General features: G+C 44.4%; 1 protein-coding gene across 2 annotated transcripts; it reads right to left on the reverse strand.

Annotated features, from left to right (window-relative positions):
* Window positions 1-873: 873 nt before the first annotated feature.
* On the reverse strand, window positions 874-25,295 carry cmtm7 (CKLF-like MARVEL transmembrane domain containing 7). Of its 2 annotated transcripts, none has more exons than XM_038797895.1 (5): window positions 25,108-25,295; window positions 9,756-9,929; window positions 7,730-7,828; window positions 5,785-5,866; window positions 874-2,166 (listed from the first exon to the last, which is right to left on the reverse strand). In XM_038797895.1, the coding sequence occupies exons 1-5, from the start codon at window positions 25,204-25,206 to the stop codon at window positions 2,156-2,158; spliced, it is 465 nt and encodes a 154-aa protein (XP_038653823.1). In that variant the 5' UTR covers window positions 25,207-25,295; the 3' UTR covers window positions 874-2,155. The 2 variants fall into 2 exon arrangements, with proteins under 2 accessions (XP_038653823.1, XP_038653822.1); XM_038797894.1 differs by having other exon boundaries at window positions 874-2,169.
* Between the last annotated feature and the right edge of the window lie 119 nt (window positions 25,296-25,414).

The raw sequence follows: 25,414 nt of genomic DNA on the forward strand, positions 1-25,414 counted from the left end.
AATTTAACGTGGCAAATCCACCTAACCAGCACATCTTTAGGTTGCGGGGGTGAAACCCACACAAACACGGGGAGAATGTGCAAACTCCACACGAACAGTGACCCAGAGCCGGGATCGAAACTGGAACCTCAGCGGTGTGCTTCTGACCTTGTGTGACTGTGGGTTTCGTCCGGGTGCTCCGGTTTCTTCCTAGAGTCCAAGTATGTGTAGGTTAGTTGGGGTCATGAGCCTCAGTAGAGCGGTCTTTTGAAGGATTGGTGCAGACTCTGGGCTGAATGGCCTCCTTCTGCACTGTCGGGATTCTGTGGATTCTTTAACAGGCCTCAGCATGAGCAGTGCATCCCATTCTGGGCACTTCACTTTAGAAAAGAAGCCAAGGTCTTCCAGATGGAACAGGAGTGAGGGAGTAAAAGGGATTTACTAGAATGGAATTAAGAGCGAGGGACTTCAGTTATGTGGGGAAGTTGGGCCTGTTTTCCAGCAAAAAAGATAGAGGAATATAACTTTCAAAATCAGGAATGATCTCAATGGATAGATTTTCTTTCCAGCAGCAGAAGGATCAGCAGCCAGAGAACACAGATTTAAGATTAACCAAAGAAAATTTTTTATTTTTACATAGCCATTGGTGGAAGGGGGTTCAATAGTAACATGCAGAAAAGAGAATTGGATAAATATCTGAAGAGAAAATACATTTTCAGGGCTAGGGAGAAAGAGCAGGGGATGTGGGATTGATTAGGTAGCTCTACCAAATATTGACGCTTAAGCACGATGTGCTAGATGGCCTCCTGTGTGCTGTTGTGTGAGTCTATGAATTCAGAAAAGGCTTCTCACAATTGAGGAGGCAAGAGGATAACAAACAAACAAGCAAAACAGTGTCTCTCAAAAAGTCTTTATTTTTTTTCTCCAATCAATTATTTTTAAAAAGGCTAATTTTTCTAAGCACAAGAGGTAAAATGTACTTTCATACATTTAGTTGAATTAAATTTGGTCACAATTCACATTTATAAATATTAGCAACAAATTCAAATTACATGGATATAAAATACCCAGTACAAAAATCCACATCATAATGAGCAGTGAAAACAGTATCAGCATAGTAATAGGTATATTAACATAAAGTAATTGTTTAGATCAGATTTGCAAACACTTTCACATCACTTGATTCACTGCATCAAATGAACGAGTGATCAGATGGAAATGACTGGCAAGAATATATATAATATATATATTAATATAATAAATATATTTAGTATATATATTAGATATATTTATCTACACAAACAATATACACCACATAAATATGTAAGGGCACTACAATACTGGTATTTTCATATAATATAATGCACAAAACATACACACACATTTGAAACAGTATTAAGGTCACTTAGGCAGATTTCCTGCTCAGAACAAAATACCTAGTTAAGCTGACAGAACTATGATAAGAGTAAAATGGTATTCTTGAATTCAGATTTTATTGGCAACCGTATACATTTTATTTATTTGAAAGTGTAAAGTTTATGCTGTAAATAGCTATAAGGATTGCTTGAATTCCACACATCTTATAGAATATGCTGCACCTGCGATGCAAATACTATGTGGTAATGCTGATGCACTGAAAGGAGGGATTGTCACATCAAAGCTTTTATATAAAAAATTCAGTTAATTAGGCAAGTTTCCTGCTCAGAACAAAATATTTGGTTAAACTGACAGAACTATGATAAGAGTAAAATGGTATTCTTGAATTCAGATTTTATTGGCAAACTTTTACATTTTATTTATTTGAAAGTGTAAAGTTTATGCTGTAAATAGCTATAAGGATTGCTTTAATTCCACACATCTTGTAGAATATGCTGCATCTGTGATGCAAATACTATGTGGTAATGCTGATGCACTGAAAGGAGGGATTGTCCCATCAAAGCTTTTATATAAAAAATTCAGTCAGTTGGTCAACCTCTTTGGTACAGTTGCTAGAAAGCTAGTTTTTAAAATATATAAAAATATTTAAATTATTTGACAAATGACAATACGAAATACCAAGTCCTTGCATGCATACAATTATTACAAAGTGTATCTTCAGATTCTAAAAGTCAGGCAGATGAAACATTGGACATTATACAAATCCAATGTTGCTTCTTCAACTTCAGACACTGATCATTTATACAGAAACTGCTGTAAAGAAACAAAAAGAATTCACTTTAAATCTAATCGGGAAGCAAAGAAAGAACACAATGATGGCAGCTACAAAACTCGGTCCTCATCAAGAGGCCTAGAAGCTGCACAATTCTTTTTCTTTTTCTTTATTTTTTTAAATTTAGCGTACCCAATTATTTTTTCCAATTAAGGGGCAATTTAGTGTGGCCAATCCACCTATCCTGCACATCTTCTGGGTTGTGGGGGCGAAACCCACGCAGACACGGGGAGAATGTGCAAACTCCACACAGACAGTGACCCAGGGCCAGGATTCGAACCCGGGTCCTCAGCGCCGTAGGCAACAATGTAAACCACCATGCCACCGTGCTGCCCTATTCTTAAAGGAATAAACTTCAAGTTCTTAATTTTTGAGTATTCATAAATCAATGCAGTCTAGTTAACTCTTAGCCTATTTTCGGATCGTCATGAACGTTGCTCCTGAATAGGCTGCTTGGAGATTTACACATGACCAATTGACTCTCCTTCCATTACGCCGGGGTGTCTCTTTCTCACCATTCTCCCTGCACACCTATCCACCCTGCAATCCCTCACCCCATAGAAAATCAAATGGTACTGTCCTTTCTAAAGTTCAGATTGTTTCAAGTCTCCTCCGAAATAGCTGTAAATGAATGGACTTGAGAAAGGGAAGTATTGTTTGCCAAATCTGTTCATTTTCTGATGTTGCAACCAACAGGATTGGGGGGAGCCTGTAAGTGCACTTGGAGTTTTGATAGAGGTTACTGTACAGCACAATGGCACAGTGGTTAGCACTGCTGCCTCACAGCACCAGGGACCCAGTTCAATTCAGACCATGGGTGACTGTGTGGAGTTTGCACTTTCTCCCAGTGTCTGCATGGTTTTCTCCGGGTGCTCCAGTTTCCTCCCACAGTCTAAAGTTGTGCAGGTTAGGTGGATTGGCAATACTAAATGTTTCTTTAGTATCCAAAGGTTAGGTGGGGTGAGAGGGATAGGGCGGGGCCTGGGTAGAGTGCTCTTTTGGAGGGTCGGTGCAGAATTGATGGGCCAAACGGCCTCCTTCAGCACTAAGGAGATTGTATGATTCAGTGAAAATTAGGGCTGACGGAATAAGGATAGTATATTAGCATGGATTGAGGATTGGTTAACAAATAAAAAACTGAGTAGGAATAAATGTACTGTTTTTGGGATGGAGGCCTTAACCAGTTGGGTGGGTATCAGAAGGACCAGAGGTGGGCTTCAGCTATTTTCAATTTATATCAACAACTTAGATGATGAGACGTCCGGTGGCGACCATGGTCGCACACAGGGCAGCTCCAGCTTGAAGACGTTGGGGTTTGACATTTTTTACCCATTATCCTGGTAGTTTCAAGACAAATGTGGTGGAAGATCTCCCCTGAATCTGCATGTCTACTGGCTATCAGACCAGGCAGAAGACTATGAAAGACTTGGCTAAAGGAGTTGGAGATGACCTGTTGCGCAGCACCAATGTGAAATTGGCAGAGGATGAGGTGGTGGGGTGGGTCATCATAGGTGGGAAAGCCTCAGATGGAGCAATTAATGAGCTTCATCAAGGAGGAATTTCGACAGCAGAGGAAGGCGATGCACAGTAAATTGATCAATGGCAATTGACGGAGCAGTGGCACCTCTTCACAAATCGCTGGATCGGGTGGAAAAATGCCTCGGAGCGCAGGGGGCGACAATCCAGGAGGTGGAAAAGTTGGTGTCCGACCAGAGTGGCCGGATTAGATCTTTGGAGGTCGGGTTCCTGGGGATCTGTGCAAGTCACTGTGGTCGAAGGTGGAGGAGCAGAGGAACAGATCCAGACAACAGAATTTGCAGGTTGTGGGCCTGCCGGAGGGTGTGGAGGGAACGAGCGCCACAAAGGACATTTCAAGGATGTTGGCCAGGTTGGTGGTGCTGGATAAGGCCCCAGAGGTGGACCAAGCCCATTGGTCCTCAAGGCAGAAGCCGAGGGCGGGGGAGGAGCCGTGGTGGTGAGGGGGCAGAAGCACATGGTTTTGGATGAAAAGATCCTGAGGTGGGCCAGAGGAAAGAGAGTCATGGGAGGGTAATCAATCGGATTTACCAGGACACCTGACGCGAAAAAGGCGTGCATGTTTCAGTAAGGCCATGGTGTTTTACAGATTCGGTTAGGGCTGTTGAATCCAGCCAGACTTCAGGTAACGCATGATGGCTAGGACACGGGAGGAACTGAATTACTTTATAAAGGATCAAACGTTGGGGGAGAACTGAGGAGTGTACCAGATGGAGGAGTTTAAGTCCGCAAAAACTGGGAGTTACTGGTGTTTTGTGTTGCGGGGGGGGGGGGGGGGTTCCCAGTATTGGGATGGGGTTATTTGTGAATTTTGGTGCTTTTTCATGTCGTTTGATGGGGCTCTTTGGGTGGTGTTAATGATTTGGTCATTATTCAGGGGGGTTGGGGGCTGGTTGCACAGGCTACGATAGGGCTGAGGGCTGGCTGGGGGAGCGGCGGGTGTGCAAGTGGGCCTTCGGGCAGGAGATGCCACGCTAGCAAGCAATGTTAGTGAACGGAAGTGTGGTGGAGCAGGAGGTCGCAAGGGATGGCCAGGAGCAGGTCAGAGTGGGACGAGGCAGAATCAAAGGAGGACTATTGCAAATGATAGAGGGGGGTGGAGGCACAAGCCACAAGAGTTGTGATATGGAATGTCCGTGGACCAAATGTACCAGACAAGATGTCCCGAGGTCAGATGAGTGTGAGAGGTGTGGGCGGGGCCAGCGAATCACACGCACATGTTTTGGGATTGCGAAAAATTGGGAAAATTCTGGGCGGAGTGTTCACGATCTTAGACAGGATAGTGGAGGAGAAGGTGGACCCTTTGGTGGAGATATTTGGGGTTTCAGAGAAGCCGGATCTCATGCAGAGGAGGAAGGCCGATGTCATGGCCTTCGCCTCTCTGATTGCACGGCAAAGAATTTTACTGGAGTGGCGGTCGGCATCACCATTGGGGGTAGCAGCCTGGTTGGGTGACCTGTATGACTTCCTGCGGTTAGAGAAATAAAGTATGAGTTAAGGGAGCTCAGCAGGGAAGTTTAAGAGAAAAAGTGGGGGATGTTTGTGACCATGTTTGAGGAGCTGTTCATCACAGGAGGGTGGGGGGGGGGGGTGAAAAAGGAGAAAAATCTGTACAAACTGTACAGCTGATTGTTGGGAAGTATGTTTCCCGGGGTGTTTATTTGCTGTAACCTACTTTGATACAGGTTTGTAATAAAATGCGTTTTAAAAAAAAGAGGTCCCGAGGTTTTGCACACCAGAGTGCAGAGTGCAGGTGATTTTTTTGCAGGAGATGCATCTCGGGGTGAAGTATCAGGCGGGACAAATATTTCACTTGGGGTTTGATCCAAAGTTGAAGGCGGTGGCTATTTTGTTAAGCAAGAAAACAGAATTTGTGGGGGCAAGCGAGGTGAGGGAGGGACTTTGATTTTTTTTGTGGCAGACGTGTGACAGCCTCCATGTTGTAGCAACCTGCCAACACTTCAGAATGAGTAGGGTTAAATGAATGCAAGGGCTATGGCCGTCAGGAGAGAAAAAGGAAAAGAACAGCTTTCAGTTTCCTAAATGTGAAAGTTCCTTACTTGCTGGTTCAGGGACACACCAAACTTTATAGGACAGCCAGGCACCGATACCATACAGAATTGTTGATGCAAAGCCGAAGAACTAAAAAACAGAACAGTGAGGTTAGGGGATTTCTGCGGAAATAAAAAGTAGGCAATTATTCTTAACCATGCATCCTCCTTTCTCCCAGTTAATCAAGTTGGTGCCGAATGAACTGAACTCAAGCAGCAGATTGCAAGAGATATGGGTCAGGATTCTCCAAAATCCCAGCCAAGTTTTACACGTCGGTGTCAACGGGCCACCTGGTCCAGCGATTCAGTGGACCACAGGGGGCCAGCACGGCGCTGGAGTGCTGCTCGCTACTCCAGCGCCGATATGCGGCCATGCACTGCCGGCGCGAGTCCGCGCATGAACGTGATGGCCGCCTACGCGCTGGCACATGCACGTGGTGGCCGCTTCCTCACTGGCGCACGCACAACATGGTGGAGCCACAAGCGGGCATGTGCGGAAGGAGGTAGGCCCCCTCCATATCATGCGTGCCCGCCGATCGGTAGCCCCCGATCACGGGTCTGGCCGTCGTGCAAGACCGCCCTCCCCTGGAGTCTGATGCCCCCACCCCTCCACCAGGACAGCCACCATGGCGGCGGGTCCGAGCTCCCGCCAGGTGGTACCAGGTTAGAACCACGCCAGCGGAACTCGGGGGGTCGATAGCTAAGAAACACCGCGGGGGCCGTCGACCGCACGCACGCAACTGCTGCCGATTCTCTGATCATCAGAGAATCGCGTCCCGACAGCGGAGCGGCATGGCAGGAATTTCCGGCGTCAGCCTCACCGGTCTTGGGTTTGTGCGGAAGAGTGGTGGAAAAAAGTGGCAGCTTCCTCCTCGTAATTACTATTCAACAACACCTCTGTAATGGAATCTGCATGGACGGTATCTGGTTTAGCTATGACGCCCCATTATCAAATCTCCTGCCAACACTCACTGTCAAGTTTCAAACAACAACTATGGCTATTTGTGCAAGCTAGCAGTAGTGCACAGTACCACTAAAGCAATGTCTCAGACAAGTAACAACATTTCCCAGAGGCTGATGCCATTGTTAGTGGGACATAATAAATACAACTGCAGTAAAATAAAACAATTTTGAAAGTGAATATAAAGTTGAAGCTCGCAAGGTATTTTGTATGAAATGTTGGACTTCAACCTGTTGACTATTCTTGCAGTGCTAAGTGTGCAGGTTGAGCTTCAGTGTAAAGAATTTACAGTACACCACTTCACAGCTTCTACTTCATTTGATAGAGCCCATCATAAACCCTAACTAACTCAACCAGGACATCCTCCAATAGTGGCTCATAATGAAGTTTAGTCTGTGTAAATAAAACATCAAACATTTGCCCTCTGCTAGCAGTCTCCTAATTTACACTACTTTCTGACATAAGACAACATGTGCTTTACAAGTTCCAAGATATGGGGCTTGATTTAATATGCATAGAAGAATCCGCCTTGGACGCATATAGCAGGGTATTTCTCAGCACCTGCATGGGGGATGTCCAGGTACCACCCTCCCCTAGACCAACTATCCGGGGGCCTCCAATGGCCTGGGAGATTCTCTCTCTCTCTTCCCCTCCCCCCCCCCCCCCCCCCCCCCCCCCCCTCCCCAAGGTGCCGTTACGCTTGCGGCATATTCATGTGGACCAGTGATGAGGTCTTCCAGTCGAGGCCGTTACTTCCCAGGCTTTGGGAGAATCCGGCGTAGACATATTTAAGTGAGCCTGGATCTGCCCTGCAAGGGAGAGATCCAGAGCGCGACATCGAGAAATCGCACAAAAAGTGTTCCAAGCATCGCAAATTGCACAAGAACTCGCGCAAGATTTAACGGCCTTGTCGTATCACCAAGTCAGGCACAATCAGGCCATTTGGTCGCGCCGAAGATCTAAAAGGAACTTTAAAACAAATTTAATTCTTACCACCCCAGCTGCCAATCCAGCATGACCACCAGTCTTAGTCGCTCCAACAATTGAAGCAATCAATAGCAGAATTGTAGCAACAACATAGTGAAGGAATTCCTGTATTAAAAGCACACAACATTGTGAATAGAACATTAATTTAAAATGGTGATGTTATATTGTTGAGTCTGCATTATTTTGCCATGTCAAACACTTTACACCAATGCAGCAATAATTGCTTATTAAATAAAAGCACAACTTTAATGGTGGGAGATTAAAATAATCCAATAATACTTCAGAATCCCAGTGCAGAAGAGGCCATTCGGTCCAATCAAGTCTGCACCGACTCGTGAAAAAATGCAAAGTTACAATTCAACAATTTGGGTCTCAAGGATACTTTGTGGAGTAGGAAATGGCCCAAACTCTTCAATGCCAGAAATTTAAAATATGTACAGAATTACATAATTTTATCCTTACAGCACACTCTTAAAAAAATTGCAGGAGGGGCAAACAACCATTTCATTTTGATACCAATGATTTACAACCAAATATTAAGTTGCAGTTTCGGAGTACTTCGCAAATATCAGGGAGAATAGGGTTGGCTGACAGTGAGAAAATTATTGTAGCAAAATCTAACATATAATGGGTTATGTCACAAGACCTGTAATCCAGAGGCCTTTGCTAATGGCAAAGTTCAAATCCCTTCACAGTAACTGGGTAATTTAAATGTAGTTAATTAAATAAAAGTGGAATTAAAGAAGTTGATATCGGTGCCACTGACTATGAAACTTATTAGATTGTCATGAAGATCCATGCAATTCACTAATTCACTGTATAGAATGATACCTGCTGTTCCTACCCAATTTCCAAATTGAGAGAGGGTCTAGCCACCTCCCCTTGGTTCACTGAGCCCCCACAGTTAACATGGATTGGAAATGAAATTGGACCAGTCATACATATACAATGACTGCAAAAGCAGGTTAAAGGCTGGGAATTCTGCAACAAGTAACTCACATCCTGACTATCCGAAACCTGCCCGCCATTTACAACGTACAATCAGAAATGTGATGGAATTTTCATTTATATTTGTGGCATGGTAGTAGTGTCTAACACTGTTGTTTCACAGCACCAAGGTCCCAGGTTTGATTCGCACTCGGGTCACTGTCTGTGCGTTCGCCCTGAGTCTGCGTGGATTTCCTCCCACAAGTCCCGAAAGATGAGCTTGATAGGTGAATTAGACATTGTAAATTCTCCCTCGGTGTACCCTAAGAGGCGCCGAAATGTGGCGACTAGGGGTTTTTCACAGTACCTTCTTTGCAGTGTTAATGTAAGCCTGCTTGTGATAATAATAAAGATTATTACGATTATTATACTCTCTTTTAATTCAAGCATAGGAGTAGGGTTTTAATTGTCAAACATGGGTGCAGTTTACTAAGAAATTAGTGCAATTTATGCACCAGGTATTATGGATAGCTTCTCAGACATCATTTTCAAGCTGGGGTTTCCAGAGGTTACTGTAAGTTGGTTGGACTGGCTGACGAATGACTGCTGAGACATTGGTATGTTTAATCAATAAACAGAGATATAGATGACGAGGTGCAACTCTGCCTAAGCGAGAAGCATTCTCCTTCTGCACTCTTTGTTGAATTTTAGATTACACAATTATTTTTTTCCAATTAAGGGGCAATTTAGCGTGGCCAATCCACCTAACCAGCACATCTTTGGGTTGTGGGGGTGAAACCCACGCAGACACAGGGAGAATGTGCAAACTCCACATGGACAGTGGCCCAGGGCCAGGATTCAAACCCGGATCCTCAGCTCCGCAGTCCCAGTGCTAACCACTGCGCCACATGCCGCACTCCTCAACTCTTATCCATACATCTCTTACATCCGCATAAGCAGTGCTGATCACAGTCCCACAGATTAATCCTTTCAAACCCAACATGAGAAAAGTCCAGATCAACATTACTCATAGTGTTATTGGAAACTCAATTGGAATGGGAAAACACATATAATTTGATTTATTTTTATAAAGTTAAACACTTACAGTTAGTGGCCAGTGCAAGCAAGTGATTTTCAGATGAAGTCTTGTGAGGTAAATGATGTAAAATACCAATGCCATAACAAGAAACCAGATGGTGACAACTTCAAAGTAGCGGTAAGTTGAATAGTGTGTCCAGTTTGAACACCTTATGCACAAGAATGCTACAAACACCACAATCTGAAAGAGAGAAAACGTTCATGCATTAAGTCTCTGAGCACTCTTGATAACAAAGGCAGTGCATTTTGATATATCGTTGACTTCAGCAACTTAGTTCAGAACACCAGAATACTACTTTAGAAAAAAAGTGTATTCCTTAGTATAGAAACTAAAGTGATTACAATGCAGAAGACTTACTTTAATTAATAAAACACCTCACAGCACTTCTCAAAGCATTATATAGCAGGATTAGACATCAAACCACACAAGGAAATTTTAGGGCTAATTGGCCAAATATTTAGTCAGAGGAGTAGGCGTTAAGGAATTTCTTAAAAGTAGGAAAGAGAAATATCAAGGTGGACAGGTATAGGGTGGGAATTCCAGAGTTTGGAGCCTAGACAATGAAGGCACAGACACCCATGCTGGAACAATTAAAACTGGGGATGCAGGTTAACAAAGTTTTTTTTTTATAAATTTAGATTACCCAATTATTTTTTCCAATTAAGGGGCAATTTAGTGTGGCCAATCCACCTACTCTGCACATTTTTGGATTGTGGGGGCGAAACCCACGCAGACACGGGGAGAATGTGCAAACTCCACACGGACAGTGACCCAGAGCCGGGATCGAACCTGGGACCTTAGCGCCGTGAGGCAGTTGTGCTAACCACTAGGCCACCTTGCTGCCCCTCAGGTTAACAAAGTTAATAATCCAAATGGAATCCTGGGTTTTAGAAATAGAACCATCGAATAAAAAGCCTTCTCTCCAATTCTGGACATCATTCTTTAGGAATAATCAGCTGATGAAGGAGCTACACTCCGAAAGCTAGGAGATTTGAAACAAACCTATGTTCATCTTCTGGAATCTTTTGAATCCCTGACTCCTGTCCGGCAGATGCAAGTCAGGATTGGATTGGTGCTTGCGGATTTTGTGGGACGAGGTTGGGCTGAACCATGCGAGAGGGGTGAACACCGTCAGTGAGGGGAGATTGTGGAGTGTTGGGGTTGTCAGCTCTATTTAGGACAATTTACGTCAATGAACTGAAGACAGAATTTAAGGGGCATCTCTTCAGTTAATGACGAGAAAAACAGGCTGCATTGAAATTTCACTCAACAGAAGGCCTCCTGACTGTTCATCGCTGCTGGAAGCAGGACTGGAACATGCAGCAGCTCCAGTTTACAATAAGTGGGCAGATTAAATCACAGTCAGGGAGTCATGAGACGCACCCTCTCTGAAGCTCACCTGAAGATCTTGGCCATTTTCATCGCCTTCAAAAGGGAATTGGATATTTTTTTCTTTGCTCTTCCATGGGATTCCATGGGATGTGGGCATTACTGGCAAGGCCCATTCCTGATTGCCATTGAACCGAGGGCAGTTAAGAGTCAACCACATTGCTGTGGATGGCAGATTTCCTTCCCCAGAAGGACATTGGTGAACCAGATGGGTGTTACTGCAATCGATAGTTATCGTGGTCATCATTATGGAGACTAGCTTTTTAAAAATATAATTCCAGACTCTCAACAGTCTTCCAAAACCTTTGCAGCTTCAGACAGGACCAAAACATATGAACGTGGTCCACAGGGCCCCTCCCACATCACTCAAGACATCCTCTAACCCCTCGAACAGTGCACCTTCACCTGCATCAACCCCAGCCTCGCACATGAAGTCAAGGCATTCACCCTCCACAGAACCTCACAACACAGTCCCTCTTCCAACGCCACCCCCAACTCTTCTCCCCACTTTGCATTAATCCCCCTCCATACATACCCTATCCTCCTCAAGAATCCTCCCATAGACTGGCAAGACGGGCCCCCTCTCCAACACCCCCACTGACAGCACCGCCTACAGCAAGGAGGCCAGAATTATCGGGAAAATTTTCCTCGCAAAGTCCCACAACTGCATATACTTATACCCTTCCACCTGCACCAGCCATACTTCCCACCCAGCTCCTCTAAGCTCGCAAATTGCTCCCCATGGAACAAATCCTTCATTTCCTTAATCCCCTTCTCGCCCCATCCAGAAACCTCACATCCTTCCTCCCTGGCTCAAATACATGATTTCCCCCCAAATTGTCAACCCCCCTGACCAGGCCCCCAGATTAAAGTGCTGTCTAAACTGCCTCCAAATCTTCAATAGGGCCACCACTACCGGACGCACAGAGTACTTTCCTGGGGCTATCAAAACAGTGCCATTGCCAGCAACCCCAACCCCCTACAAGAGTCTGATGTGTTAGGCAGGTTGGTTCACCGTTGACTGCAACTGGATGCAGGGAAGGTAGAAACAAACGTCTGACACTGGAGATGATCCAACACTGTTTTATTTAACTATGAACTGCTATACATGTTCAGCTGTGGGTTGACACACTACTAATCCTATTGATGACCTCTTACTGGCTTGACCAGACTTACTAGCTACCACATGGCAGTAGTGCCCACTAACTTGTGCACTCTGACCGTCTCAGTATCTGGGTCCCTAGAGAGCGGGAGTCTTAATGCCCTGTGGGCTTTATAGTGGTGGTGTCGTGTCTGGTGATTGGTTGTTCTGTGTTGTCTGTTCATTGGTTATCCTGTGTGTCAATCACTGCCTGTCTGCAACTCATTATATACATGAGTGGATATTATGAAAAGAGTCTGCCTCCAATTTACCCCAGAGCCCTCGCCTGCCTTGCTCCAACCCGTACCTTCTCCAACTCGTATTCCCTGGCCAATAGTAATACAGCAAGTTTGGGAGGCCTAGCCCCCCGCCTGTCATGCTCTCTGCAGTACCACCCTCCTAATCTGGCCATCTTCCCCACCCCCCCCCCCCCCCCCCCCCCCCCCAACCCCCCTCCCTCCGCAAACGAACAAAGAGATCAACCTGTCCACCCCACTGAAGGACTTTGGCAAAAAGACTAGAACAACAGGAATTGTAGCAAAACATTAGTTTTAACTGCCTGCACCCAGCCCGCCAATGAGGGAGAGATTGCCCCACCTCAGCAAAATCAGCCTTCGCTCTCCCTACCAAAGTAGTAAAATTAAACTTCCAAAGCCTTGCCCTGCCCAATCCCGGGCCACCTGCACCCCCAAATACCGAAAGTGGGTTGCTTCCAAGCCAAATGGCAGCAGCACCCCCCCCCCCCCCCCCCCCCCAAAACATCGGTCAATGTCCGTTCAGTCAAGGAACAGAGTTTGCGCAACAATCACCAGGCAGGAATGTTCCCTTCCAGTCAGGGAACACTTCAGCAATCAAGGGCATTCAACCTCTGATCTTCGGGTAAGCGTTCTCCAAGGCGGCCTTCAGCTCATACAACAATGCAGAATCGCCGAGCAGAAACTGATCGCCAAGTTCCACACGCATGAGTACAGCTTCAACCAGGGTCTTGGATTCATGTCTCACTACATTCACCCCCACCATCTGGCCATAGCTTGCGAAATCCTACCAACTGTCCTGGCTTGTGACAATTCACACCTCCTTAACCTGTGATTATCCCTCTCTCCAGTTCACCATCTGGACCTGTAAAGACTTAATCACCTGCAAAGACTCGCATTCAAAGTATCGTCTTGCATCATTGGCTTTGTCTATTTATGCTGCATTTGTGTAACCTACCACTCACTCCAAATATCCAAAAGAATCATTGATCCACTGATTCATCATTCAGCTAACAGACACTGGAAAGAGGTTCACTGGGGATCTGGGGAAGAAACATATTTGGGAACCTAACTCCTATTTATACATTAATTCTTGCGGGAAAATCTGATTTGTCATGGGTTTGTTGCACTTCTAAAGAACGCAACTAGGAAGTGGGGAATTAATGTAATGCTGCCTAGATTGGTAAACTGTTCTACTGCATTGAGGTCGCTGCAGTGGATTGCAATTCCCTTGGGGCAGTGGGCAGTACACCATGTGTTTTCTTTAGGTTAAATGAGTTCCAAGACATTTGCTCCATCAAGGGAAGCAGTTTACAAATGAGCTGTATTGCTTCTGCCAGAAGGGTGCATTCAACAAGCAGGAGCTCCACAACTCCACAATAAGGTCTTCTGTAGTTTTGATGCGTGCAAGTAGTCACCACAGGTTGATGGGACTGGCGTCTGTTTGGAAGTGGATTTTTTCTATGCTCTCTGCCATTGCCTCTTGAAGGATCATACTGAAGAAAGGAGCTGGTGTCAGGACACATTCTTACTTAACCTTATTGGAGATAGGGATATTGTCTGAAAAGGTTCCATTCTGCTTGACTTGGATGGAGAATGATGAGGAATGTCGGATGACACCCATCTAGATAAAATATTCCCTAGTCAGCCCCACCTGGTTTGTAATCTTACCAAGACATTTGATGCAACGATCATTGCGGACCGATTTTTGTGTTCACTACACCTCTCCTGGATCTGTTCTGTACGAAAATCATGCTCAATTCTCCTGTTGGGTCTGAATCCCGACAGAGTATCAAGAGGATTTTTGAAGAAAAATTTCTCGTAAAGAAGTCTGGTCACGATTTTGACTGCAATGGAAAGTAAGGCGATACCTCTAGTTTGAACAGTCACACTTGTCTCCATTGTATTTCTTACAGGGAGACAATCACAGCGCTGCAAAAGCCCTGAGGCACTTTCTCTTCCTCCCAACTTGTTGAAAACAGATCCAGAAGCCCATCAAAGATCACATCTCCTGGGGCAATACTGTGGTGCAGTGGTAAGCACTGTTGCCTCACGGCACCGAGGACCATGTTCGATCCCGGCCCTGGGTCACTGTCTGTGTGGAGTTTGCACATTCTCCAGTGTCTGCGTGGGTCTCACCCCAAAACCCAGAAATGGTAGGTGAATTGGCCACAGTAAATTAGTAAATGAATCATATTATTATACCGATGATAGTCTACCTATCATCAGATTAGGATCAAAGGATATGGGGAGAAAGCGGGATCAGGCTATTAAATTGGCTGATCAGCCATGGTCATAATGAATGGCGGAATAGGCTCGAAGGGCTCAATGGCTTTGGGTACTCTAAATTTATTTTAACATGGATTACATCTCCACCCAGTTTATCGATCTCGACTGGAATCCCATTTTTTTCAAAGGGATTAAGTAAGCCTGTAATCTTAATTGTATTGTCAGTCTTGATCACCTCATTGGTTGTGGTTCATCCAATTCAGAGGTCACTTCCTTCTGGACCTTTGTGATGGACAACTTCTGCACCATCTGCTGGTCACCAAATCAGTTTGCAAAGTGTTCTGACTACTGGTGCAAAATGGAATCTGATGAGGGTTATGCCGCCAAAGGTATTAGTGGTGCCTGCATCTGGCCAGAAAGTCCTTATACAGATGTCAAGGCTGTTATAATTACGATATGTGTGTTTTGGGATTGCGTCTTACTACGAACATACAAAATAGGAACAGAAATAGGCCATTCGGTCCCTCGAGCCTGCTCCACCATTCAGCATGATCATGGCTGCTCCATTTGTGTTTTCAATTTCACATCCCATCCATCGGATAATCTTTGATTCCCTCACCTAACAAGAATCTATCTACCTCCGCTTTAAAAATATTCAATGACCCGCCTCCACCGGTCTTCTGAGGCAGAGAGTTCCAAAGTTGCACAACCCTCAGAAAAGATTTCTCCTCGTCTCTGCCCTAAAAGGGCAAACACTAATTTTAAAACAGCGTCCCTTCATTCTGGACTCACCCTCAAGAGGAAACAGTTTTCCATGTCCATCTGGTTAGAACATAGAAAATGGGAGGAAGCCATTCGGACCTTCGAGCCTATTCCGCCATTCATTATGATCATGGCTGATCAGCCAATTTAATAGCCTGATCCCGCTTTCTCCCCATATCCTTTGATCCTAATCTGATGATAGGTAGACTATCATCGGTATAATAACACGAGTAGTTAATCTGCATGTGTATTATAAGTTATATGTTTTACTGTTAGAGTTCTATCATCTGACCAGGTGGGGCGAGTATGCAGTCCCGGGACCAGGATGCACCATGGCCGGGATTCGTCAATAATGGGGCTATGTCCCCACACCTGCCAGAAAACGGGCTCGAATCACTCCGGACTTTTTTTCTAAAACTTCCGGAGTGATTCTCTGACTTTTAAGGGGCTTGCAGGGCCCCAGTGTGCGCCGCGCAGCTCCTGCTGCCGATACGGGGCTCTGCACCTCCGCCCATGGGTCAACGCATGCGCGCGGCGTCCGCCTGTGGCGCCAGCCCAGCAAAACATGGCAGACCCACACAGCGGGACGGTGCGGAAGAATGTAGGCACCTCCCCCTCCCCCCCCGCCCAGAGACTGATCCTCCCGCCCCCAACCAGGACAGCCACCACGGCCGCAACGCCAAGCTCCCGTCGGGCGGAACCATATGAGAACCATGCCGGCGGGAACCTGGCTGGTCGACACCATACGAGAACCATGCCGGCGGGAACTCGGCTGGTCGACCACGTACGAGAACCATGCCGGCGGGAACTCGGCTGGTCGACCGCGTACGAGAACCATGCCGGCGGGAACTTGGCTGGTCGACCGCGGAGAATCGCTGCGGGAGCCTCTTTCAACGACCCCCCCACCGGCACCGGAGAATCGCGCGAAGGCGGCGTGGGGGCTCGGAGAATCCCGGCCCAGGTGTTCCATCAGAGGGTGTTTGCAAGGAGTTGACAGCAGTCGCATATTAGAGTAGCTCTATAATATTTTACTGTAAACTAGTGTTAGACATTTATTTCCAACTTATTCATCTTAGACATTTTAATTATTCGTTAGTGTAGTGTTAGGAATAAATAACTTTGTTTATAAAATAAAGTCTAACGTTCTTTGTTAACATCAGCCCAATCAAAGAACATTACACCCAACTCCTTCTAGAAAATATACAATGTTTTGGCCTCAACTACTTCCTGTGGTAACAAGTTCCACAGGCTCACCACTCTTTGGATAAATACATTTCTCCTCATCTCTGTCCTAAATGGTCTACCCCATATCCTCAGACTATGACCCTTGGTCTGGACACACCCACCATCGGGACCATCCTTCCTGCATCTATTGGTCTAGTCACGTTAGAATTTTATACGTTTCTATGAGACACCCCTTCATTCTTCTGAACTCCAGGGAATACAATCCTAACCAATTCAATCTCTCCTCATATGTCAGTCCCGCCATTCAAGGAATCAATCTGGTAAACCTTTGTTGCACTCCCTCTAGAGCAAGAACATCCTTCCTCGGATAAGGAGAGCAAAACTGCAGAAAAGGCCCTGTATAATTGCAGCAAGACACCCTTGCTCTTGTACTCAAATCCTCTCGCTATGAAGGCCAGCATACCATTTGCCTTCTTTATCGCCTGCTCTACCTGCATGCTTATCTTCAGAAACTGGTGTATGAGGACACCCAGGTCTTGTTGCATATTCCCCTCTCCTAATTTATGGCAATTCAGATAATAGTCTGCCTTCTCATTTTTGCTACCAAAGTGGACCTCACATTTATCCAAATTATCTGCCATTCATTCACCCACTCACTCAACTTGTTCAACTCACACTGAAGGATCTCGGCATCCTCACAGCTCACCATTCCACACAGCTCGGTGTCATCTGCAAATTTGGAGATATTGCATTTTGTTTCCTCATCTAAATCAATATATATTGCAAATCGCTGGTGTCCCAGCACCGATCCCTATTGTACCCACGAGTCACTGCCTTCCAATTTGAAAAAGATCCGTTAATTACTATTTTGTTTTCTGTCTGCCAACCAGTTTTCTATCAATCTCCATAGACTAGCTCTAATCCCATGTGCTTTAATTTTACACGCTAATTTCTTATGAGGGATTTTGAACCATCAGAAGGTTTTTGCCAAATATATACCACACCCACTGGCTCTCCTTCGTCAACTCTCCAGTTACATCCTTGAAGAATTCTAGTAGATTTGTCAAACATGGCTTCCCCTTCATAAATCCATGCTGACTCTGTCCGATCCTGCCACTATTTTCTAAGTGCTCAGCTCGAAAATCTTTGACAATGGATTCAGAATTTTCCCCCACAACCAACGTCAGGTTTACCGGTCTATAATTCCCTGCCTTCTCTCTACCTCCCTTTTTCAATAGTGGAGTTACATTAGCTACCCTCCAATCTGCAGGAATTATTCCAGAGTCTACAGATCCTGGAGGATAACCACCACCAATATTAATAATCTTTATTGTCACAAGTAGGCTTACATTGCAATGTAGTTACTCTGAAAAACCCCTATTCGCCACATTCCAGCGCCTGTTCGGGTACACAGAGGGAGAATTCAGAATGTCCAAATTATCAACAGCATGGTAATAGGGACGAATGGGAGGAAGCCAGAGCACCCAGAGGAAACCTACACAGACATGGAGAGAGCATGCAGACTCCGCACAGACAGTGACACATCCAGGAATCAAACCTGGACCCTGGCGCTGTGAAGCCACAGTGCTAACCACTGTGCTACCATGCTGCCCACTATTTCTAGAGCCACTTCCTGAAGTATTCTGGGGTGTAGATTATCAGGTCTCAGGGACTTATCAGCCTTCAATTTCCCCAACATCAATATTGATCTCCTTTCGTTCCTCCCTCTCATTAAACCCTGCGTTCCGCAACATTTCTGGTATCTGATTTTTGTCCTCATTTGTGAAGACAGAACTACGGTATGTGTTTAGTTACTCAGCCATTTCTTTGTCCCCTATTATACATTCTCCTGTTTCTGATTGTAAGGCACATTTTTCTTCACCAAACTTTCTATTCGCATAACTATAGAAACCTAGATGTCAGTTTTTATGTTCCCTGCAAGCTTACTCATATACTCTAGTTCCCCCTTCTAAATCAATCCTTTGGCCCTTCTTTGCTGAATTCTAAATTGCTCCAACTCCTCACACCTGTTGTTTTCTTGGACAAAGTGAATGCTACTTCCCCGGATTGAATACTAGCTCTAATTTCCCTTGTAAGCCTTGATTAGCCATCTCTCCTGTTTTACTTTTGTGCAAGACAGGAAAAAGCAATTGTTGCAGTTCCCACATGCGCTCCTTGAATGTTTCCACATGCGCTCCTTGAATGTTTCCCTTTGCCTATCTACTGTCATCCCTTTTAAGTAAAATTCCCCAAAAAATCAAAGCCAACTCAGGCTTCATATTATTGTAGGTCTAATACTCTTACCATGAAAAACAATTCTGGATAAAAGTACCCAGGTTAGGCAAGAAAAATATTGGAAGTATCTCTCTGAAGCAAAGAATATGTATATATTTTTAAAAATTTAGAGTACCCAATTATTGGGGAAATTTAGCGTGGCCAATCCACCAACCAGCACATCTTTGGGTTGTGGGGGTGAAACCCACGCAGACACGGGCCGCCCTGTTCGAAGAATTATTTTTGACCATTGTGAGATATTTGAATGTCTGCTTAAAAGAACAGAGTAACATACACCTGATATTTTTGGTTTTGGTTCGGTTCTGTAATTTAAAGTATATGCAGCCTACGAAAAATAGTCTTTAGCCAATAGCGCTTTTAGTCCATTTGTTACAGTAAACATCTGAAAGAGTGAAATCTTGTTATGTCGTCCAATCAGCTATTACCTGGAAATTTATTTTAAAAAATAATTGGTTTCTATGGGTATCATAGCAAAGCTTTCATTTATCCCCTATTTACATACATTTGTATCCTCTCAGTGAGCACTAATTCTCCAGCTGTAGAGGTTGGTTTGCAGTGCTCTGCAGGCTTCCTTGTATGGAGTGTTTGTAGCCTCGTCATCAGCGCATGAAAGTAATCTATTGTGGCAGGAAGGGCTTCTTTTGCAAAAGCCTTTGGATTTCAATGGAATGTTCAGCAAACTGATCTTGGTTTCTTCTGGTTGAGAAGTCAACACCTTCTGCACACACAACTACGCACTCCCAACATGCGGTGTTCAGGGGACAGGTGTAAAGGTGCGGAAAGGCTAAAGAATCACCCCACCCTTATTACAGCCCCCCCAAAAAATATATTTAAATTAAAATCATCGCCCTCTTGTTTGAATCCTTTCAGTCCTATACTCTGGAATTTCAACACTAAAACTCATCTGTGTCTCCACCTTAATCTCCTAACATAAGAACCTAGGAAATTGAAGCAAGCGTAGATGATACAAGCTCTCAAGCCTGCTCTACTCAATATGATTATGGCCATCTTTGATTTCAAGTCCACTTTCTTGCCCACTTCTCATATCCCATTACTCCCTGAAAGACCAAATATCTATCATATCCTTAAAAACGCTCAATAATTGAGCATCCACAACCCTCAAGGGTAGAGAATTCCAAAGATTCGCAACCCTTTGAGTGAATGACTGGCCATTTAACCAGCAATTGTGCCCTGGTGTTCTAGATTCCCAAATCAGGAGAAGCAACCTCTGTGTCTAAACCGGTCAAGCCCTTTAGAATCCCATAAACCCAGAGATAGGACAGAGACCGGTGCAGCTTTCATCTTCTGTAGTTTGAAATCACTCACAAGGGAGCAAAAGAGACAAACGTTAACCACGCCTGCACCTTAAACAGAGAAAATACTAACTTTCATGTTCACCACACAGAATGCAGTTTGGAGCATGCGCTCCGTTTGAAGATGAAATTTGTGAGCGGAAAGAGGCTGGAACACTTGCCTAGCTTGGAGCTAGAGGAAACAATCTGCAGTTACCATCTTTTTAAAAATAAATTTAGAGTACCCAATTATTTTTTCCAATTAAGGGGTAATTTAGCATGGCCAATCCACCGAGCCTGCACATCTTTTGGGTTGTGGGGGTGAAACCCACGCCAACACAGGGAGAACGTGCAAACTCCACACAAACAGTGACCCAGGGCCGGGATTCGAACCCGGGTCCTCAGCGCCGTAGGCAGCAATGCTAACTACCGTGCCACCCTTGCAGTTACCATCTTAGTGAAAGGCAGTTAGTCCAGGGGCAGACTGAGAGAAAACAGTCTGTCTGCCCAGAGCCAGGGCAAGGAGCATGCTCAAAGGCCACCAGGAACCATTTTTACATCAATGAGCTTAAATGCAGTGAGACCCAAGCCTAAGCTGAGAAGTCTAGAGTTGTAGAATTCCACAGAGCGTTGGCATACTTGACTTGATCCCAGGCAGAGAAGTGAATTGACCCTCAAGAGTTAGTAATGTGTTAATGGAATTCTTGAGTGGAAATAGAAAGCAATGAGAGAATTAGATTTCTATTCTAAGTCTGGAAAAATTATAGTGAACTTAGTTATATTTGCTTTGTTTTATTTGTTATTGTTTTTAAAAAACTAAAATCTTGTTTAGTTAATTCAGTTAATGTATTTGGTACAAAGCCTGGGTTATTGTGTATCTGACTGGTGCAGATTTTTTTATAAAGTCCTGGTTTAAAAGACAGACACTTGACTACAAAGGGGCAATTAAAGCATAGTTTTAAAAAATGAAATCAGAATTCATTCCAGCCATGTATATTGTTTACCTGAAGTTGGGCTTATGGAATTTTGTTTATATAGAAGGTTCCCTGGGGAGTACATAATTAGAGACATTGGGCGTGATTTAATGGCCACGGTGCGCTTAAGCGGGAGCTCTTTACATTCCTGGCTAGTTCACTCTCATTCTATTTTTTCCTTTTAATCTACTTTTTGGTGGCCCTTTTCTGGTTTCTTAAACACTCTCGATCCCCAGACTTACGACTACTCTTTCCAATATTATTAGCTTCTTTGATTGCCCTCCTTCTAACCATCTGAGACCACACATTTAGTCGTCATTACTAAATATCTCTCTCAGCTTGCACCCATTTTTGTCTGATTTCCCTTCTGATCTTCCTCAGGGATTTTTTTTCCCTTTACAGGCACTGTACAAATGCAAGTTATTACAGTTCCCCTTTCCTTTAACCTGAAAAGGGTTCAAAATTTATAAGGAGGAAGTGTTGGATAGACTGTTGGCACTGAATGTTGACAAGGGTCAACTGGGACAGAGGAATGTAAAGAGCTCTCGCTTAAGCGCAACGTGGCCATTAAATCATGCCCAATATCCTAGGATATTGAATGAAATGAGAATGGAAATTGCAGGGCGCTGGCCATAATCTTCCAGTCTTCTCCAGACTCGGGGGAGGTGCCAGAGGACAGCAGAATTGCAAATGTAATGCCCGTGTTCAAAAAAGGGTTATAAGGATAACCCCAGCAATTTCAGGCCAATCAGTTTAACATCAGAAGTGGGCAAGCTTCTAGAAACAATTACATGTAAAAATGTGGGTTGGTTAGGAAGAGCCAACATGGGTTTCTAAAGGGAAAAGTGTGTTTAACTATTTTGTTCGAGTGTTTTTGAGGAGATAACAGAAGAGTTGATGAGGGTAATGTTGTTGATGGGGTGTGCATGGACTTTCAGAAGGCATTCATTACAGTACCACACAACAGACTTGTGAGAAAAGCTCATGGAATAAAGGGACAGTACCAACGTGGATACAAATTTAGCTTAATACGATGGAGCAGAGAGTAATATCAATGACCATTTTTAGGACAGGAGGAATCTTTGTAGTGGTGTTCCTCAGGAATCGGTATTCGGATCCTTGCTTTTACTGATATATTAATGACTTAGATCTTGGTATGCAGTAGACAATTTCAAAGTTTGCGTATGACACAAAACTCAGAAGCATTGTAAACGGTGAAGAGGACAGTGTATATCTTCAGAAGCACGTGCACAAGTTGGTGGAATAGGCAGAAAGATGGCAGACAAAATTCAATGCAGAGAAGTGGGAGGTGATGCATTTTGGGTAGGAAGAACATGGAGAAACAGAGCAAGGAGATTATGCTGAATTTATACAAGACACTAGTTAAACTTCAGATGGAATATGGTGTACAGTTCTGGGCGCCACACCATAAGAAGAATTTGAAAGCACTGGAGAGTGCAGAAGAGGTTTACAGGATTGGCTGTAGAGATGAGAAACCTCAGTTACGACGATAGGTTGAAGGTGTTAGGACTGTTGTCCTCGAAGAAAAGAAAGCCAAGAGGAGATTTGATAGAGATGTCCAAAATCATGAGAGGGCTCAACTAGCTACTAGCGAGAAACTGTTCCTACTCATAAAAGGATCAAGAACAAGAGAGCACAGATTTAAAGTGATTGGCAAAGAAGCAAATGTGATGTGTAAAAAGGTTTCAAGTTGTTAAGAGTCTGGAATGCACTGCCTGGGCAAATGTGGAGGAGGCAAGTTCAATCTAGGCATTCAGGAGGGCATCAGATGCAATGTGCAGAGGCATGGGGAAAGGCAGAGGAATGGGACGAAGCCACAATGCAAGTTTGGAGAGCTGGTCCAAATATGATGGGCCAAATAACCTCCTGCACTGTAACTTCTCTACAGTACTTCACACTTGCCTATATTAAATTTAAATCAGACATTGCTCCACCTAAAATCACCTCTGTCCCACTTGATTGTGTAATCACAAGAAAGTGACCTTATCTCATTCCACAGACCTAGTTTTTAATCTCACCTGGAATCCCTTCAAGTCTCTACCACTGTAATTCCTTCAAGGTCCTCCATAGAACTTACCTCTGACCATGCCTTTGGTCATCTCTCCCACTGTGGCTCAACATCCTATTTTCCATCACAGTTCTGAGAAGCATCTTGGAACATTTTTCTAAGGTAGCTGTACAATGCAACTTTTTGTTGCTGCTGAATTACCCTAGTCATGCAACCAACAGGAATAGATAAAGTAAATACAGTGGGTACTGCATAGATTGGTTTCCTGAGTCGTTTTATAAGTCCCACACAAAAGACTCATTATGAAAATTAAAGCATGCGGTATTAAAAAGGAATGTAGTCACGTGGATAGAGGAATAGCTTGGGGAGAGGAAGTAAAGAGTAGGGTGAATAAATATTTTCGGATTTACAAAACACACATGTTGAAACCCATTTACAGTTCTGAGCATCATGCTATAAGGATAGTACTGCAGTAGTGATTCACTAAAAAATAGACCTGAATAAGAAGCTATTAGGGTCTGAAAAATAGTGTCATTGGAATAGACATGTGAAGAATGAACCTAATGTAGGTTTACAATATTATGAAAGGTTGGAACGGGTAGATAGTGAGATTTTCTGTATATAACAGTTGTTGAGTGGTTAATAAAAGGGGAATAGGCCATAAGTTTTACGAATGGGAAAAAAGGGGAAGTTCCCGGTATGAAGCATGCAATGTTTTTACTGCACGACTATGACATTAAAATTGAACTGGTTAGATTAGAGAGGAATATATGGTGTGCAGAAAGAGTAGCAAAACGGGAGCTGACAGTTGTTGAGTTAGCACTGGTGACACATGTCTCTTTCTACGCTCCAAGTACTCTGTAGGCCAGACTGCTTTTGGCTTTTCAGCGGACCATTCTCGCATCAGAGCTACCACACATGGGCAGTCGACAGCATTCACAGGAAGTAAAACTACCTTTAGACAGTTTTCAAAATATGCAGTGGAACAGTTAGTGGATATGGGAAACCAGGCCTCATACAGACGGCATCACTAAAAGTGAATCGTCATTTACACTTTTTTTTCCCCCTCCCCGTGGATAAATTGTCGAACACTTCACTCCTTTCGGAGTAGAAAGTTAGAACTTAGTTTCGAAAGTTATGGGATCCGGTGTACACTAAACCGCGGATGGGGTAGGAGGGAATTTCACAGATTGTGAAGCCCGCTTCGCTGAGTGAATGTTTACACATCAGCAGCAGCAGCAACAGAGCACACACACAGTGGGGACCAGATCCTGAGAAAGAAGCATTTTCCAGGCCGGTCCCGTTACTCAAGACAGAGTTAAGGGAAGCAAAGCGGGAAAACTTCGAGCCCTTAAATAAAAGCCGACATTTGAAATGAGTAGACATCTCCCCGGAAAGATCGCGATCCGGTTTAGTCAGAGCCCCTTATTTATTCCGGTAAGGGTCAATGGCCACAAACCAAAACTCGCTTGAGACGAGAAAACATTTGCCGAATGCAAAGAAAATACAATCCTGCTCCAATCAAGAGAACTTGACTGCAAACTCCTGCCACTGTTAAAACACATTCTTCAAACATGTTGAAACATTTCTGACTTCTAGTTTGATGAACTTGTCCCCCTGAAATGGTTTCTTTTTTGTTCTTTCAGGAACGAAACTTTACATAACAAGAGGAATAAATAACATCAGGCTATTTCGCTCCAGTCAAAGTACTAAGAGAAGGGAGTCAGTCACAAGTAACATTTTTCAGCTCAAAAAAAATTGCCAAATGGAAGAGAGCGCGGAGAGAGATAAGAACAGGCGGACCCTACCGATTGTACAATCTTCAAAATGCCAGAAAAGGACTTGGCGTAATTTTGGTCTATGAAGCCGCTGCTCGTGGTGATGGTGGTCGTTCTTATCTCCGCCATCCTCGTGCAGTCAGGGCCGCCTCGTCCCAGCACAGACTCACTGTCCCCGCCGAACAACCCGCTCGGGCCCCCACACGCATCATGATTGACAGCTGCGCCCAGCTACTGACTGGCTGCTAACAGGCACACCCCTCCCCCCGACCGCCAAGAGGCTCAGAATACACTTTTTTTCCATGCTACATAAAACTTTTTAGTCATTGCCACCGGC

The sequence above is a fragment of the Scyliorhinus canicula genome, chromosome 5 (assembly GCF_902713615.1).
Source record: "Scyliorhinus canicula chromosome 5, sScyCan1.1, whole genome shotgun sequence".
Lineage (NCBI taxonomy): Eukaryota > Metazoa > Chordata > Chondrichthyes > Carcharhiniformes > Scyliorhinidae > Scyliorhinus > Scyliorhinus canicula.